This window comes from Carcharhinus amblyrhynchos, chromosome 35 (assembly GCF_965287045.1).
Source record: "Carcharhinus amblyrhynchos chromosome 35, sCarAmb.v2.hapA, whole genome shotgun sequence".
Classification (NCBI taxonomy): Eukaryota; Metazoa; Chordata; class Chondrichthyes; order Carcharhiniformes; family Carcharhinidae; genus Carcharhinus; species Carcharhinus amblyrhynchos.
Window position 1 is genome coordinate 18,245,727 of NC_137358.1, and position 19,573 is coordinate 18,265,299.

The window sequence follows — 19,573 nt, forward strand, 5'->3', positions numbered from 1 at the left end:
AATCTGGGCCTATAATCCTTTTATTTTAATGATCTTTAATCCCATTATCCTGATAGGTCCTGTAATCCTTCGTAGCGTAATGGGGCATGTAATCCCCTTGCAGTTTTTTGGGGTCAGTATTCCCGACTATCTTATTCGGGCCTGGTTATTTATTGGAGTCTGTAATCCCTGGTAGTTTTTCGGGGTCTGGGTTACTGTAATCCTGGATGTGTTAATCCCAAATTTTTATTGAGTTCAAATTTCAGCATCTGTGCTCGGATTTGAACCCGGGTCCCTGGAGCATTACCTTAGCTCTCTGGATTACTACACAAAGAAATCCTACAACGCCAGTTTAAAGTCCAAACAGGTAGCAAACGCCGCAAGCTTTCGGGACAGCCTGTCCCTTCATCAGTTGGCTAGGAGCTCTCTGGATTACTAGCCCAGTGACAATCCCATTACACCCCCCCCCATCAACTTCCACAAAGAGTGGGGGCTGGGGTGATGAGTTAAAGAGTGGGTAGATGGGGTGGGATAGCTATTCCTGCCACTGCGGAAGCCCAGAGTGACTGCGACGGAATGGAACTCTCCCATGGTAACCATGGGAGACAATGGCAGTGGTCGGCAGGCTGGGGGCAAGGAACTAGGCCTCACTTGCTACCAGTATTATTGGAGGAGAACGTTAGCAAGTGTGAGGTTATCCACTTTGGTAGAAATAATAGTAGGAGGGATTACTATTTAAAGGGTGAAAAGCTGCAGCATGCTACGGTGCAGAGGGACCTGGGCGTCCTTGTGCACGAGTTGCAAAAACCCAGTCAGCAGGTGGTCAGGAAGGCGAATGGGATGTTGGCCTTCAGAGCGAGGGGGATAGAATATAAAAGTAGGGAGGTCTTGCTGCAGCTGTATAGGGCATTGGTGAGGCCGCAGCTGGAGTACTGTGTGCAGTTTTGGTCGCCGCACTTGCGCAAAGATATTTTGGCCTTGGAGGGAGTGCAGAGGAGGTTCACTAGGCTGATACCGGAGATGAGGGGGTTGGACTATGAAGAGAGGCTAAATAGACTGGGTCTGTATTCGTTAGAGTTTAGAAGGATGAGGGGGGATCTTATAGAGACGTATAAGATAATGAAGGGGATGGATAGGGTAGAGGTAGAGAGATTCTTCCCTCTTAGAAAGGACAGTAGGACTAGAGGGCACAGCCTCAAGATAAGGAGGGGCGGTTTAGATCGGAGTTGAGGAGGAACTTCTTCACTCAAAGGGTGGTGAATCTCTGGAATCCTCTGTCCATTGAAGTGATGGAGGCTGCCTCGCTGAATATATTTAAGTCACGGGTTTTTGATAGACAGGGGAATTAAGGGAGAAAGTGGGAAAGTGGAACTAATCCACTTCAGATCAGCCATGATCTTATTGAATGGCGGGGCAGGCTCGAAGGGCTAGATGGCCTACTCCTGCTCCTATTTCTTATGTTCTTATGACCCACCATCGTGATGCTAGCTGGAGGGTGGCGGTGCGGGGGGAGCAGGGCGGTGCTGACGGAGGGAATCCCCAATCCCAAAAATCTGGCCTACAGCCTAAATCGGGGCCTACCTGAAGAGTTAACTGCCTCAAACCCTTCACCCTTTTTTTGATCGGGGGGGGGGTGTCACGCTTGTCGGCTGCGTAGCAGTGCGAGCCACGGGGTGGGTGGGGGGGACCGACAGTAAGCGTGCCCAGAGCTTGGGCAGCTACGGGGCGTTGTGGGAAGCGAGCCTGGAGTACGCCCAACATCAGGGTGGTGACGTGCAGGGTACGGGGCTTTCTGCTCCACAGCTGTTAGCAGTTCTGTTATCAGTCTGCTCCACGTGCCTTGCGTCTGGGAGATACAGACCAGACGCCAATGGGAATGAGGTTTGCCAAGTAACTGAGTGCGTCACTGATTCCTATCAGCCCGTGTTTGTTTCAATCTATCGCAAAATAGCCCAGCTGTGAGTATGGATTTTTATTAACCGTGCTGTTTTACAACATGTTATATTTCAGTAGCGCGATTCCTGTTGCCTCGCAGCTCTGCCTAGAGTTCTCCCTGTGTGGGGTCCCCCTCCGGGCGCTCCAGTTTCCCCCAAAGGTGTGCTAAACGTGCGGGAGATAGGATGGGTGAGGGGTGAGTCTCGGGTAAGACACTCTTTCAGAGAATCGATGGGCCAAATAGCCTCCTTCTGCACAGCAGGGATTCTGTGGCTACGGTCTGGAGTGTATGGAGAGCGAGAGAGTGAACGGTGGGTGCACTGGAAAGGAGAAATGTTTGGGGGGGGGAAACGGGTCCCCGGGAATCACAATCCATTGATTTGGTTTTGGAATGGCTTCGGATGGTGGGAGAGCGATAGATAGCGAGGAAGGTATGGAGAAGGGGAGTGAGTGAAAGAAAAAGTGTGGGAGTGAGATGGGGGGGCAAAGTGAGCGGGGCACAGGTTTCCAGGGAATGGGGGGAGGCAGTTGCTGGGGTGTTTTCATTCATGGGACATGGGCATCACTAACTGGTCAGCATTCATTGCCCACCCCTAGTTGCCCTTATCCAGAGGGCAGCTAACATTGTTGTGTCTCTGGAGTCACATATAGGCCAGACGGGGTAAGTACAGCAGATTTCCTTCCCTTAGTAACCCAGATGCGTTTTTCCGACCCTGGTTTCAGGGTCATCTGTAGATTCTTAACTCCAGATTTTTTTTAACCAAATTCAAACTGCAGCAGGCGACGGTGCAGAGGGACCTGGGCGTCCTTGTGCATGAGTCGCAAAAACCCCAGCCTGCAGGTGCAGCAGGTGGTCAGGAAGGCGAATGGGATGTTGGCCTTCATAGCGAGGGGGATTGAATATAAAAGTAGGGAGGTCTTGCTGCAGCTGTATAGGGCATTGGTGAGGCCGCAGCTGGAGTACTGTGTGCAGTTTTGGTCGCCGCACTTGCGCAAAGATATTTTGGCCTTGGAGGGAGTGCAGAGGAGGTTTACTAGGCTGATACCGGAGTTGAGGGGGTTGAGCTATGAGGAGAGGCTGAATAAACTAGGCTTGTACTCGTTAGAGTTTAGAAGAATGAGGGGAGATCTCATTGAGACGTATAAGATGATGAATGGGATGGATAGGATAGAGGTGGAGAGGCTCTTCCCGCTCAGAAAGGACAGTAGGACTAGGGGGCACAGCCTCAAGATAAAGGGGGGGCGGTTTAGAACGGAGTTGAGGAAGAACTTCTTCACTCAAAGGGTGGTGAATCTCTGGAATTCTCTGCCCGTTGAAGTGGTGGAGGCTGCCTCGCTAAATATTTTTAAGACGCGGGTTGATGGGTTTTTGATAAGCGAGGGGATTAAGGGTTATGGGGAGAGGGCGGGAAAGTGGAACTGAGACACGACAGATCAGCCATGATCTTATTGAATGGCGGGGCAGGCTCGAAGGGCTAGATGGCCTACTCCTGCTCCTATTTCTTATGTTCTAAATTCCACCGTGACAGGATTCGAACCCGGGTCCCCCAGAACTTTAGCCGATTAATAGCCTAGCAACGCCAGAGGGGGCTTCCACAGCTAAAGAAAGGATTGTCCAGTCAATTTGACCAGGCGGGTAGCGCAGGGTTAACGGGAATGGGAATCGTGTGAGTGGCAGCAAGGTGCAGAGGGCACTGGAGTCGTGGAGAGCGTCAGGGAGTGCGGGAGCTGGGAGCCCCGTGAGCGGCGTGTTTGAGACGTTAGGGACGGATAAGGAAAAGCTGTGGTTCACCGTCAGGTGGGTGACGGTTTGGCTTGAGGACGAGGCAGTCTCGTTGAGGGATAGACAGAAGCAGCACGGAGTGAAACAGAGACTAGAAGGAGTAGCGACTGTGTTACTGCCCCAAAGCGGGAATGTAACCGTCAGAGCAATAAAAACAATTCCTCGCACCTTCTTCCCAGCACCTGAACTTCCAGTCAGCTCTGAGCCTCACAGCATCACAGACTATTAATAGAAACAGCCTGTTTCTATGCTGCCCTATGAGTTTTACAGAGTGATGTTGGCAGCTTGTAACCACTGGTGTGAGAGATCTAACAGTGAGTGCAGTGTGGAGGTTCTATCATCCACATTCAACACAGCCCATCAGACCGATTTGATCTGATTTATTATTGTCGCATTGTATTAACATGCACTGAAAAGTATTGTTCCTTGCGCGCTACAGACAAAGCATACCGTTCATAGAGAAGGAAAGGAGAGAGTGCAGAATGTAGTGTTACAGTCATAGCGAGGGTGTAGAGAAAGGTCAACTTAATGCGAGGTAGGTCCATTCAAAAGCAGCTGGGAAGAAACTGTTCTTGAGTCGGTCGGTACGTGACCTCAAACTTTTCCCAAAGGAAGAAGGTGGAAGAGAGAATGTCCGGGGTTCTTAATTATTCTGGCTGCTTTTCCGACGCAGTGGGAAGTGTAGACGGAGTCAGTGGATGGGAGGCTGGTTTGTGTGATGGATTGGGCTACATTCATGACCATTTTTGCGGTCTTGGGCAGAGCAGGAGCCCAGACCAAACTGTGATACAACCAGAAACAATGCTTTCTATGGGGCATCTGTAAAAGTTGGAGAGAGTCTTGGCAGACATAAGAACATAAGAAATAGGAGCAGGAGTAGGCCATCCAGCCCCTCGAGCCTGCCCCGCCATTCAATAAGATCATGGCTGATCTGAAGTGGATCAGTTCCACTTTCCCGCTTTCTCCCCTTAATTCCCCTGTCTATCAGAAACCTATCTACCCGTGTCTTCAATATATTGAGCAAGGCAGCCTCCACCACTTCAACGGGCAGAGAATTCCAGAGATTCACCACCCTTTGAGTGAAGAAGTTCCTCCTCAACTCCGTTCTAAACTGTCCCCCCCCTTATCTTGAGGCTGTGCCCTCTAGTCCTGCTGTCCTTTCTAAGCGGGAAGAATCTCTCTACCTCTACTCTATCCATCCCCTTCATTATCTTATACGTCTCTATAAGATCCCCCCTCATCCTTCTAAACTCCGATGACATGCCAAATGTCCTTGGTCTTCTGAGAAAGTAGAGGTGTTGGTGGGGCTTTCTTAACTATAGTGTCGGCATGGGGGGGGGACCAGGACAGGTTGTTGGCGGTCTGGACACCTAAACACTTGAAGCTCTCTGCTTCCTGCATCATTCATTCATTGTTTCATCCTCCTCACCCTACCTGCCCATTCCTGACTGCCTCGTCCTAAATTCTGCTGATCCGGAGATGCTGGCGTTGGACTGAGGTGAGTCCCACTCACCTGATGAAGGAACAGCGCTCCGAAAGCTCGTGGTTCCATAGAACATAGAACATTACAGCGCAGAACAGGCCCTTCGGCCCACGATGTTGCGCCGACCAGTTAAAAAAGCAATGACCCTCTAAGCTAAACCAATCCCTTTCCATCCATAAACCTATCCACGGATCTCTTAAACGCCCCCAAACTAGACGCATTTACAACTGCAGCAGGCAGGGCATTCCAATCCCTCACCACCCTCTGGGTAAAGAACCTACCCCTGACATCCGTCCTATATCTACCACCCCTTAATTTAAAGCCATGCCCCCTCGTGCTAGCTTTCTCCATCTGAGGAAAAAGGCTATCACTGTCCACCCTATCTAAACCTCTAATCATCTTATATGTTTCAATAAGATCCCCTCTTAGCCGCCTTCTTTCCAGCGAAAACAACCCCAAATCCCTCAGTCTCTCCTCATAGGACCTCCCCTCCATACCAGGCAACATCCTGGTAAACCTCCTCTGCACCCTCTCCAAAGCCTCCACATCCTTCCTGTAATGTGGGGACCAGAACTGCACACAATACTCCAAGTGTGGCCGCACCAGAGTTTTGTACAGTTGCAACATGACGCTGCGGCTCCTAAATTCAATCCCCCTACCAATAAACGCCAAGACACCGTATGCCTTCCTAACAACCTTATCTACTTGATTCCCAACTTTCAGGGATCTATGTACACATACACCTAGATCCCTCTGTTCATCCACACTATTCAGAGTCCTACCATTAGCCCTATACTGTTCCAAATAAACCTGTTGGACTTTGCCCTGGTGTTGTGAGCCTTCTCTACTGGAAAAGTCCCTCAACTGAAAAATAACCAGGATTCTTGGCTGCCTGCTCAGTCTCTTCTGTTGGAGAGCAGTGATACACGGGTACATTGTGAGTGGACAACCCATCGCCGGCTGCAACCATGCTGGTTAATACAGATTGTGTCTGCACATTCTCCCCATGTCTGCGTGGGTCTCCTCCGGGTGCTCCAGTTTCCTCCCACACTCCAAAGATGTGCTGGTTGGGTGGATTGGCCGTGCTAAATGTACAAGGCTAGGGGGCTAGGGCACGAGGAGTGGACCTGGGTAGTTACCCTTGCAGTGAGTCAAAGGGCAGTACACAGCACAGGAACAGGCCCTTCAGCCCTCCAAGCTTGCACCGCTCGTGATACCCCCCCCAAACTAAAACCGTGAAATCCATATCCTTCCATTCTCATCATGTATTCGTGTAATTTCCTCTTAAATGCTGCTATCGCACAAGATCTCACACTGGAGGATGTGGTCAAGAAGGCGTGTGGTGTACTGGCCTTCGTTAATCGAGGGATTGAGTTTAGGAGTCGGGAGGTAATGCTGCAACTTTATAAGACCCTTGTCAGACCCCACTTGGAGTACTGTGTGCAGTTCTGGTCGCCTCATTACAAGAAGGATGTGGAAGCTATTGAGAGGGTGCAGAGGAGATTTACAAGGATGTTGCCTGGATTGGGAGGCATGCCTTATGAGGATAGGTTGAGGGAGCTGGGACTCTTCTCCCTGGAGAGACGAAGGTTGAGAGGTGACCTGATAGAGGTTTATAAAATGTTGAGAGGAATAGATAGGGTGGATTCTCAGAGGTTATTTCCCTATTTACAAGATGATCAGAGGGTTAGATAGGGTGGACAGTGAGAGCCTTTTTCCTCGGATGGTGATGGCCAACACGAGGGGACATAGCTTTAAATTAAGGGGTGGTAATTATAGGACGGATGTCAGAGGGAGGTTCTTTACTCAGAGGGTAGTAAGGGCGTGGAATGCCCTGCCTGCAGCAGTTGTGGACTCGCCAACTTTAAGGGCGTTCAAATGGTCAGTGGATAGGCATATGGATAACATTGGAATAGTTTAGGTTAGAGGGTCATTAGATTGGTTCCACTGGTCGGCGCAACATCGAGGGCCGAAGGGCCTGTACTGCGCTGGAACGTTCTATGTTCAGGGCTGAAATGGTCGCTACGAGAGGAGACAGGTTTAAGGTGCTGGGGAGCAGGTACAGAGGAGATGTCAGGGGTAAGTTTTTCACTCAGAGGGTGGTGAGTGAGTGGAATCGGCAGTGGTGGTAGAGGCGAACTCGCTGGGGTCTTTTAAGAGACTTCTGGATGAGTACATGGGATTTAATGGGATTGGGGGTTATAGATAGGCCTGGTAGGTGGGGATAGGATCGGCGCAACTTGTGGGCCGAAGGGCCTGTTTGTGTTCTATGTTACCCAGGGCAGCGCGTTCCACTCACTCTGTGTAAAAAAACTCGCCTGGCACATCTCCTCGAAACTTACCCCCACGCACCTCGAACCTACGTCCCGGAGTATTTGACTTTTTAAAGTATTGTCATTATCGATGCGGCGATCTGCGTTTTATCTGGTGCCAGAACCCCGCAACTCCTCACTCTGGGGGAGAGAAAATGAGGCAAACAGCAGCAGGGTGAGAATGCTGTCTATCAAGGGTTAACAGTAGCTGGGAACTGCGGCTGGTACACAAGTGATTCGTATCACTGAATCTGCTCCAAATCCTCGTGTGTGTGTGTGTGTGTGTGTGTTGCGGGCAGGGGATTGAGGCTGGGGACTGTGTGGTGGGGGGGGGGGGTGGTCTCAGCTGTTCAGTGGGAGGAGGCTGCCTCTCTCTTGAAGGGTGTGGAAGGGAGGTACAGGAGCTGGGATGCTGGAGCCAGAATCAATTAATATTCTGTCCACGTGACGCCAGTGTCAGGCAAAATCTCTGTGGCCCAGGTTCCCGGGAAACACAACAGTATCAGGTCGTATCGATATCATATCAGCGAGGTTCCGACGGCCGGCTGGGAAGGAGAGGAGGATAATCCTTGTGGGTGTGAGCAGCCCAGATGTGGAAAGGTAATTGTCCCCCATTTCTTTGTTGCGTTCTGTGCTAAGGATGGGTGTATTCTCCCTGATCCATCTGTCTCCCGGCCACTGAATCTGATTCCTGTTCGATATTAACATATTTTCCCACAGCTTGTTAACCGGGATGTCTCCCAGCTCCGAAAACCGAGCAAACCAATTTTGCTCTGGGAGCGTTTAATAATTGACGACTTGAAGTCCGCGCGATGCCTGACAAAATTCATCCCCTTTAATTATCTTTTTAAATGCATCTTTTTAAATGCAAATTTGATTGTCCTCCTGACGCGAGTGGCCGTTCGCAGCCCGCCCCACGTTTGGTAGCTTTGTCTCGAATGCTTTTAATTACAGCTTGTCTCAGCGTCTGCTGCTCCCTCCCAGAGACTGACAAGTCAGTGGGGAAATCTCGTCAGCTCGCGGGGCAACGGGAGGTTTGCCAGCGTGAGTCTGGGCACGGACGGTGCCACCCGTTAACGGGCAGGTCCAAGCGTGCAGACGGCGCTGTGCGGACAGCGGATCGGGGTCTCTGTCGCCGACAAACTGTGCTTATCCTCAATAGTCCAGTAGCCTGGACAGTCCAAACCCGGTTTCCGATAAGACGGGGGAATTTCAGGGTTATGGGGAGAAAGCGGGAACAAGGACAAAGAGCAACACGGCACGGGAAGCAGGCCCTCCGGCCCAATGAGCCATCTTAACAGTGTGTTTTTCCCCCTCCACCCTTGACCCGTGTCTATGCTTATGGTACCCCCCCCCCATTGGAAACCAGCGTGCTGTGGAACTGACCCCCATCAGATCAGCCATGATCTTATTGAATGGCGGGGCAGGCTCGAGGGGCTAGATGGCCGACTCCTGCTCCTATTTCTTATGTGTGGGTTAGGTTAATTGGCTGTGCTAAATTGGCCCTGGTTTTTTGGGGGGGTGGAGGTTAGCAGGGTAAATATGTGGGGTTACGGGGATAGGCTGGGATTGTTGTCGGCGCACACTGGGTGGGCCAAATGGCCTCCTTCTGTATGGTAGGGATTCTACGACCAACCGCACAGCAGTTGCAGGGGTTGTTGTTGTGGGGGGGGGAGTGGGGGGGGGGGTGCGACTTTACACTCTTCCAACACAAGAAAGAAAAAGCCGGTTAACAGCAAAACCGTGCGCCAAACTGACTCTTTCCAAGTTCCGTTCAATGAGGAGAGTCGGAGTGAATGTAAACCCTGCCCACTCAACCTGGCTGACGAACGCTTGAGCAGCTCTCGGTGTATCCCAGAATCCCTGCGTCTCTGAGCGTGCTTCAATCTCGCAGTCAGATGGAGTACAGGCGGAGACATTCGCTCTCCAAAAACGTCCTGACAGGGAAGAGCTCCCCCTTTAAAAAAAGGTTCGGAAGGGTTCCCGACCCCCGGAGACTGTCCTCTTCAATCCCAGTTGTGGAGTGGAATTTAGCCCAGTGGCAGGGCCGAAACCAGCCGAGATATTGATTTCTAAGCTGTCAGATGGTAAAGCAACGCAGGAGAACTGTCCCCCCGCAGTGTTGAACCATACAAACTGCAGCTCCGCAATATCCTTCCAAAGGGGTGGTCTGATCCGGGGTAGAAACCCCCACCCTGGAACTTTCGTACAGGAGAACCCGGGGAGAACTTGATCAGATTCTGAGAGGCATAGCCGAAATCCATTCGGCCCATCAAGTCTGTACCCGCCACAATCCCATCCAGGCCCTATTCCTGTAACCCCCGCGTACTTACCCTGCTAAACCCCCCCTGAAGCCAAGAGGCAATTTTTAGCGTGGTCAATCAACCTAACCCGCGCGTCTTTGGACTGTGGGGGGAAGCCGGAGCCCCCGGAGGAAACCCACGCAGACACGGGGAGAATGTGCAAACTCCACCCGGTGACCCGAGGCTGGAATTAAACACGGGCCCCCTGGCGCTGACAGTCAGCAGTGCCAACCACTGTGCCACCGTGCCACCAAAAGTGAGAAGATCCCTGTTCCAATGGGGTACACTTGGAAATACCCTCTCTGAGATGGGTCACCGTGGTTTGGGTTTATCAGTAAGATAGGCGGGAACAGTGAGAGCCTTTATTTTAATTGTATCTCAGTTGCGAGACGTCCAATTCTAAAAGGAACTGACAGTGAGTTTGCCTTACATTAAAACACAAGGAGTAGGGGAAGGCCATTCAGCCCCTTTGGGCCAACTCCAACATCCAAAATCTGCTAGCCCAGCCTTAATATTCACTGGCCCGACTTCCGCTGCCCTCTGAGGGAGGGAGTTCTAATTCTCGCAAAGAGAAAAGAGTTCCGTCTCTGGCTTAAATGGGAAGCCTTTCTTCCGAAATAATGTCCCCTTGCTCTCGATTCCCCAACAAGGGCAAACAACCTCTTAACAAACACCCTATCAATCCCCCCTCAATGTCTTATTCATTGTAGTAAGATCGCCTCTCACTCACCAACGAGTAGAGGCCTGGCTTGCTCAATCTTACCCCGTAAGGCAAACCCCTTCATCCCAGGGTTCAGGCGAACCTTCCCTGAACTGCCTCCAATGCAGGATTGGAGTGTCACGTAGAAACATAGAGGATAGGAGCGGGAGGAGGCCATTCGAGCCTGCTCCACCATTCATTATGATCATGGCTAATAGCCCAATCCTGCTTTCTCCCCATAACCTTTGACCCCTATTCCCTATATCCAGCCGCCTCTTGGATACATCCAATGTTTTGGCATCGACTACTTCCTGAATCCCACAGGCTCTCCGGGTGAAGAAATATCTCCTCATCTCCGTCCTAAATGGTCTACCCTGAATTCTCAGACTGTGACCCCCCTGGTTCTGAACTCCCCCACCATTGGGTACATCCCCCCTGCATCTCCCCTGCCCAGTCCTGGTAGAATTTTATAAATCTCTATGAGATCCTCCCCTCATTTGCAAAAACAATCCTAACCTGGTGGATGGGGGTAAGGCAGTTGACGTGGTGTATATGGATTTTAGTAAGGCGTTTGATAAGGTTCACCATGGTATGCTTCTGCAGAAAATGCAGATGTATGGGATTGGGGGTGATCTAGGGAATTGGATCAGGAATTGGCTAGCGGATAGGAGACAGAGGGTGGTGGTTGATGGTAATTATTCATCATGGAGTTCAGTTACGAGTGGTGTGCCTCAGGGATCTGTTTTGGGGCCACTGCTGTTTGTAATTTTTATTAATGATCTGGATGAGGGTATAGTTGGGTGGATCAGTAAGTTTGCTGATGACACCAAAGTCGGAGGTGTGGTAGATTGTGAGGAAGGGTGTCATAGTTTGCAGGGTGACTTGGACAGGTTGCAGAGCTGGGCCGAGAGGTGGCGGATGGAATTTAATGTGGAGAAGTGTGAGGTAATTCATTTCGGTAGGAATAACAGATGTGTTGAGTATAGGGCTAACGGGAGGACTTTGAATAGTGTGGAGGAGCAGAGGGATCTAGGTGTATGTGTACATAGATCCCTGAAAGTTGGGAATCAAGTAGATAAGGTTGTTAAGAAGGCATACAGTGTCTTGGCGTTTATTGGTAGGGGGATTGAATTTAGGAGTCGCAGCGTCATGTTGCAACTGTACACAACTCTGGTGTGGCCGCACTTGGAGTACTGTGTGCAGTTCTGGTCCCCACATTACAGGAAGGATGTGGAGGCTTTGGAGAGGGTGCAGAGGAGGTTTACCAGGATGTTGCCTGGTATGGAGGGGAGGTCCTATGAGGAGAGACTGAGGGATTTGGGGTTGTTTTCGCTGGAAAGAAGGCGGCTAAGAGGGGATCTTATTGAAACATATAAGATGATTAGAGGTTTAGATAGGGTGGATAGTGATAGCCTTTTTCCTCGGATGGAGAAAGCTAGCACGAGGGGACATAGCTTTAAATTAAGGGGTGGTAGTTATAGGACTGATGTCAGAGGTAGGTTCTTTACCCAGAGGGTGGTGAGGGATTGGAATGCCCTGCCTGCTGCAGTTGTAGCTGCGCCTAGTTTGGGGGCGTTTAAGAGATCCGTGGATAGATTTATGGACGAAATGGGATTGGTTTAGATTAGTGGGTTAGTGTTGTTTTTTTTTAAAAGCTGGTCGGCGCAACATCGTGGGCCGAAGGGCCTGTTCTGCGCTGTAATGTTCTATGTTCTATGTTCTAACCTGGTCAATCTCTCCTCATACATCAGTCCCACCATCCCCGGAATCAGCCTGGTAAACCTTCACTCTCTCGAGAGCAAGAACATCCTTCCCCAGAAAAGGAGACCAGAACTGTACACAATACTCTAGGTTTGGCCTCACCAAGGCCCCTGTATAACTGTAACAACACATTCCTGCTCCTGTACTCCAAACCTCTCGCAATGAAGGCCAACATACCATTTACCTTCTTTACCGCCTGCTGTACCTGCATGCTTACCTTCAGTGACTGGTGCACAAGGACACCCAGATCCCTCTGCACACTCCCCTCTCCCAATCTACACCCATTCAGGTAGTCATCTGCCTTCTTGTTTTTGCTTCCAAAGTGAATAACCTCACATTTATTGGTTGAGTGTTGTTGGAACTACACCCATCCAGGCAAGTGGGGGTTGTTCCATCACACCCCTGACTTGTGTCTTGTAGACGGTGGACTGGCTTTGAGTATCAGGAGGAGGGTTACTCGTGACGGGCTCAGTTTCTGGTCAATGGTAACGCCCAGAATTTTGGTAATCCCGCCCATATCCCGTAAAGTTGCAGGAAGGCTTGTTAAAGATCGAGTGATTGGGATGATCAGATTCCCGACTTTAAAATATCCCGCGATTAAAAAGGATTAAAAAGTGCTGTAACTGTCTCACTGGAAGAAAATCCCAAATGATGTAAATTGCTCCTGGTAGGGATTCTTGTAGAACGTTCCTGAAAGTTATCCCAAAGCTTCTCACGGGTTGGCTAAGTATTACGTTGCGGTAACAAACAGATCTGTTCTGATCTCATTAAATGGTGGGCAGGCTTGAGGGGCTGAATGGCCTGCCCACTGCTCCTAACTTGTATGTTTATAAACTCTTTAAGAAGTATTTTGTTGGTCCACTATTTAGAACATAGAACACTACAGCACAAACAGGCCCTTCGGCCCACAAGTTGCACCGATCATATCCCTACCTACCAAGCCATAGACCTATCTGTAACTCCCAATCCCATTAGATCCCATGTACTCATCCAGAAGTCTCTTAAAAGACCCCAGCGAGTTCGCCTCTGCCACCACTGCCGATTCCACTCACTCACCATCCTCTGAGTGAAAAACTTACCACTGACATCTCCTCTGTACCTGCTCCCCAGCACCTTAAACCTGTGTCTTCTCGTAGCGACCATTTCAGCCCTGGGAAATAGCCTCCGAGAATCCACCCTATCTATTCATCTCAACGTTTTATAAACCTCTATCAGGTCGCCTCTCATCCTTCGTCTCTCCAGGGAGAAAAGTCCCAGCTCCCTCAACCTATCCTCATAAGGCATGCCTCCCAATCCAGGCAACATCCTTGTAAATCTCCTCTGCACCCTCTCAATAGCTTCCACATCCTTCCTGTAGTGAGGTGACCAGAACTGTGCACAGTACTCCAAGTGGGGTCTGCCAAGGGTCAGTTGCTACGTAACCTCAGACTTTTGTATCTTTTTCCCGTAGGAAGGAGGTAGAAGAGGGGATGTCCGGGGTGTGTGGGGTCCTTAATTATCCTGGCTGCTTTGCCCAGGCAGTGGGAAGTGTAGACAGAGTCAATGGAGTTTACCAAAAGCATCACAGCAATGGGAGATACCTTGCCCGCTCTCACACTGAATGTTTAAATCCTTAGTACTGGACACATTATTTGCTTGTGATGTATTACTGACTCTGTTCGTGGGCAGACTTGACCTACTTTTATACCATTTCCTTAAGCGACCTGTGCTGTAATAGATGAAACATCCTGTCTCTTTACACCCTCAGGCTTCAAGGGAGCGATTGCCAGAACACTGAGAACACTCCACTTCAATCCTAGGCTATCGATTGGCTTTTTGAAAATCTTTTCACTCTGAATTTCCTTCTCGTTTTGAAATTCCTTTTGCCTTCACTGCTGTCTGCGTCTTCCCACCCGAGCTGTCGGGGGGTGTCATTTTGTACATTCAGGAGCTCCTGTCCGCCCTTTCCAGCTCTCTCCATCCCCAATACCATCCCCAACCCCTTCTTAGCACTGATATCTGCCTCTGCTAATAGCTTTCTCTGGATGGCCTCGTTATTTACCCCGCAGACTAACCGGTCCTGCGGCATATTGTTGTGAGTGTCTCCAATGTTGCCGTGCTCTGGGATTTGTCCTAACCTGGTAATATAACATAAGAACATAAGAAATAGGAGCAGGAGTAGGCCATCTATCCCTTCGAGCCTGCCCCGCCATTCAATAAGATCATGGCTGATCTGAAGTAGATCAGTTCCACTTTCCCACTTTCTCCCTTAATTCCCCTGTCTATCAGAACAGTACAGCACAGGAACAGACCCTTCACCCACCACGCTGAGTCTAACATAGCGTGAAATTAAACTAATCCCTTCTGCCTGTCCTTCATCCATACCCCTCTATTCCTTATACATTCGTGTGAATTAGAGAATCCCACCGGAGGCCATTTAGCCCATCGAGTCTGCACCGACCACAATCTCACCCAAGCCCTATCCCCATAACCCCATACATTGACCCTAGCTAATCCCCCTGACACTAAGGGGCAGTTTAGCACGGCCAATCCACCTAACCTGCATCTTTGGGAAGAAACTGGAGGAAACCCACGCAGACACGGGGAGAATGTGCAAACTCCGCACAGGCAGTGACCCGAGCCAGGAATCGAACCCGGGTCCCTGGAGCTGTGAGACAGCAGTGCTAACCCACTGTGCCCCGCGGGAATCGAACCCGGGTCCCTGGCGCTGTGAGACAGCAGTGCTAACCCACTGTGTCACCGTGCCCCCCGGGAATCGAACCCGGGTCCCTGGCGCTGTGAGACAGCAGTGCTAACCCACTGTGTCACCGTGCCCCCCGGGAATCGAACCCGGGTCCCTGGTGCTGTGAGGCAGCAGTGCCAACCCACTGTGTCACCATAGAACATAGAACATAGAACATTACAGCGCAGAACAGGCCCTTCGGCCCACGATGTTGCGCCAACCAGTTACAAAAACAATGACCCACTAGCCTATACCAATCCCTTTTCGTCCATAAACCTATCCAGAGATCTCTTAAACGCCCCCAAACTAGACGCATTTACAACTGCAGCAGGCAGGGCATTCCAATCCCTCACCACCCACTGGGTAAAGAACCTACCCCTGACATCCGTCCTGTAGCTACCCCCCCTTAATTTAAAGCCATGCCCCCTCGTGCTAGCTTTCTCCATCCGAGGAAAAAGGCTATCACTATCCACCCTATCTAAACCTCTAATCATCTTATATGTTTCAATAAGATCCCCTCTTAGCCGCCTTCTTTCCAACGAAAACAACCCTAGATCCCTCAGTCTCTCCTCATAGGACCTCCCCACCATACCAGGCAACATCCTAGTAAACCTCCTCTGCACCCTCTCCAACGCCTCCACATCCTTCTTGTAATGCGGGGACCAGAACTGCACACAGTACTCCAAGTGCGGCCGCACTAGAGTAGTGTACAGTTGCAACATTACACTGCGACTCCTAAATTCAATCCCCCTACCAATAAACGCCAAGACACCGTACGCCTTCTTGACAACCTTATCTACTTGATTCCCAACTTTCAGGGATCTATGTACACACACACCTAGATCCCTCTGTTCATCCACACTATTCAAAGTCCTCCCGTTAGCCCTATACTCAACACATCTGTTGCTCCTACCAAAGTGAATTACCTCACACTTCTCCGCATTAAATTCCATCCGCCACCTCTCGGCCCAGCTCTGCAACCTATCTAAGTCTCCCTGCAGACTATGACACCCTTCCTCACAATCTACCACACCTCCAACTTTGGTGTCATCAGCAAATTTACTAATCCACCCAACTATACCCTCATCCAGATCATTAATCATTAATCGTTAATCGAACCCGGGTCCCTGGCGCTGTGAGGCAGCAGTGCTAACCCTCTGTGTCACCGTGCCCCCGGGAATCGAACCCGGGTCCCTGGTGCTGTGAGACAGCAGTGCTAACCCACTGTGTCACCGTGCCCCCGGGAATCGAACCCGGGTCCCTGGTGCTGTGAGACAGCAGTGCTAACCCACTGTGTCACCCAGGAATCGAACCCGGGTCCCTGGCGCTGTGAGGCAGCAGTGCTAACCCACTGTGTCACCGTGCCCCCGGGAATCGAACCCGGGTCCCTGGCGCTGTGAGACAGCAGCGCTAACCCACTGTGTCACCGTGCCCCCCCCGGGGAATCGAACCCGGGTCCCTGGAGCTGTGAGACAGCAGTGCTAACCCACTGTGTCACCGTGCCCCCCGGGAATCGAACCCGGGTCCCTGGCGCTGTGAGACAGCAGTGCTAACCCACTGTGTCACCGTGCCCCCTGGGAATCGAACCTGGGTCCCTGGCGCTGTGAGACAGCAGTGTTAACCCACTGTGTCACCGTGCCCCCGGGAATCGAACCCGGGTCCCTGGCGCTGTGAGACAGCAGTGTTAACCCACTGTGTCACCGTGCCCCCGGGAATCGAACCCGGGTCCCTGGCTCTGTGAGACAGCAGTGCTAACCCACTGTGTCACCGTGCCCCCGGGAATCGAACCCGGGTCCCTGGCGCTGTGAGACAGCAGCGCTAACCCACTGTGTCACCGTGCCCCCCCCGGGGAATCGAACCCGGGTCCCTGGAGCTGTGAGACAGCAGTGCTAACCCACTGTGTCACCGTGCCCCCCGGGAATCGAACCCGGGTCCCTGGCGCTGTGAGACAGCAGTGCTAACCCACTGTGTCACCGTGCCCCCTGGGAATCGAACCTGGGTCCCTGGCGCTGTGAGACAGCAGTGTTAACCCACTGTGTCACCGTGCCCCCGGGAATCGAACCCGGGTCCCTGGCGCTGTGAGACAGCAGTGTTAACCCACTGTGTCACCGTGCCCCCGGGAATCGAACCCGGGTCCCTGGCTCTGTGAGACAGCAGCGCTAACCCACTGTGCCACCGTGCTGCCGGGAATCGAACCCGGGTCCCTGGCGCTGTGAGATAGCAGTGCTAACCCGCTGTGTCACCGTGCCCCCGGGAATCGAACCCGGGTCCCTGGCGCTGTGAGACAGCAGTGCTAACCCACTGTGCCACCGTGCCCCCTGGGAATCAAACCCGGGTCCCTGGCGCTGTGAGACAGCAGTGCTAACCCACTGTGTCACCGTGCTGCCGGGAATGGAACCCGGGTCCCTGGCGCTGTGAGACAGCAGCGCTAACCCACTGTGTCACCGTGCCCCCTGGGAATCGAACCCGGGTCCCTGGTGCTGTGAGACAGCAGTGCTAACCCACTGTGTCACCGTGCCCCCTGGGAATCGAACCCGGGTCCCTGGCGCTGTGAGACAGCAGTGCTAACCCACTGTGTCACCGTGCCCCTGGGAATCGAACCCAGGTCCCTGGAGCTGTGAGACAGCAGTGCTAACCTACTATGTCACCGTGCCCCTGGGAATCGAACCCAGGTCCCTGGCGCTGTGAGACAGCAGTGTTAACCCACTGTGTCACCGTGCCCCCTGGGAATCGAACCCGGGTCCCTGGCGCTGTGAGACAGCAGTGCTAACCCACAGTCCAAAGATGTGCGGGTTAGGCAGATTGGCCATGCTAAATTGCCCCTTCGTGTCAGGGGGACGAGCTAGGGTAAATACACGGGGTCACCGGGATCGGGCCTGGGTGGGATTGTGGTCGGGTGAAGTATCTATTTAACCCCTTCATTTCTTTACTATTTTAGTTCGGTGGGACTGAAGATTTAGATTATATTTAGTGGCAATTAATTCTTACCATAGTGGGCACTTACCAAGACAGTTTAGTAATTAACTTGGTTCATCGACCAATTTAGTTATTACTTAAACAAAAGAGGGTTGGCACAAATTAAATTCCGTCCCAAAAACGTGTGGCTTGTTCAGTGGAACGTGGTGAAATTATCATAACCAGGGAGCAGGTACTCAGTAAACTGAAGGGTTTGAAAGTTCCTGGGACCTGGTGGTCTACCCCCTGGGGTGTTAAGGGAAGAGACAGCAAAGACGGTGGATGCATTAGTTATGATATTCCTAAACTCCCTGGAATCTGGAAAGGTGGATTGGAAACATGAGAGACAAAAAGTGGGAAACTGTAGGCCAGTGGGCTTGTCCGCTGTGGCTCGAAGGTTGCTGGGGTTAACCAGTAAGGGTGCGGTGCGTCTGGAGAGCAACGCTTAATTCACCAGCGTCAACAGGGCTTTGTGAAGGACAAGTCTCCTTCGACAAACCTTTGAGAAGATAACCAGCGAAGCCGATAACGGGAATCTTGTTGCCTTTATCTATCTGGACTCACAGAAGGCATTTGAGAAGGTGCCACACAACAGACTGACCCAGAAGGTTAGATCGCAAAGGGTTTGGATATAGAGTAGTGGCTTGGATTGAGGATTGGTTGACTGACAGAAAGCAGAGCGTTGGGTCCTTTTCCAGTTGGCGATCCAGTGGGGTTGTAAGAACATAAGAAATAGGAGCAGGAGTAGGCCATCTCGCCCTTCGAGCCTGCCCCGCCATTCAATAAGATCATGGCTGATCTGAAGTGGATCAGTTCTACTTTCCCGCCCTCTCCCCATAACCCTTAATTCCCCTGTCTATCAGAAACCTATCTACCCGTGACGTAAATACATTTGGCAAGGTAGCCTCCACCCTTCAATGGGCAGAGAATTCCAGAGATTCACCACCCTTTGAGTGAAGAAGTTCCTCCTCAACTCCGTTCTAAACTGCCCCCCTTATCTTGAGGCTGTGCCCTCTAGTCCTGCTATCCTTTCTAAGCGGGAAGAATCTCTCTACCTCTACCCTATCCATCCCCTTCATTATCTTATACATCTCTATAAGATCCCCCCTCATCCTTCTAAACTCCAACGAGTACAGACCCAGTCTATTCAGCCTCTCCTCATAGTCCAACCCCCTCATCTCCGGTATCAGCCTAGTGAACCTCCTCTGCACTCCCTCCAAGGCCAAAATATCCTTGCGCAAGTGCGGCGACCAAAACTGCACACAGTACTCCAGCTGCGGCCTCACCAGTGCCCTGTACAGTTGCAGCAAGACCTCCCTGCTTTTATATTCAATCCCCCTCGCTATGAAGGCCAGCATCCCATTCGCCTTCTTGATCACCTGCTGCACCTGCAGACTGCGACTCGTGCACAAGGACGCCCAGGTCCCTCTGCACCGTAGCACGCTGCAGCTTTTCGCCCTTTTAAATAGTAATCCCTCCTACTATTATTTCAATCAAAGCGGATAACCTCACACTCGCACATTTGGGTCCCGTTGGGTTCTGTTCTCGAACCACAACTGTTTACGGTCTACGTCAATGACCTACGAGCAGGGACAAAGTGTGACCCAGTGAAATTTGCTGACGGTACAAAAATAGTGGGA

The 19,573-nt window shown here is 51.4% G+C and overlaps 1 protein-coding gene across 1 annotated transcript in view; it reads left to right on the forward strand.

The window, feature by feature from the left end:
• The first annotated feature begins 7,925 nt into the window (after window positions 1-7,925).
• Window positions 7,926-19,573, forward strand: part of septin3 (septin 3) — a 53,151-nt gene continuing 41,503 nt past the window's right edge. The window contains exon 1 of the mRNA XM_080217303.1: window positions 7,926-8,092. Within this exon, the coding sequence (XP_080073429.1) occupies window positions 8,083-8,092 (10 nt within the window). The 5' untranslated portion in view covers window positions 7,926-8,082. The remainder of the gene's footprint in view (window positions 8,093-19,573) is intronic.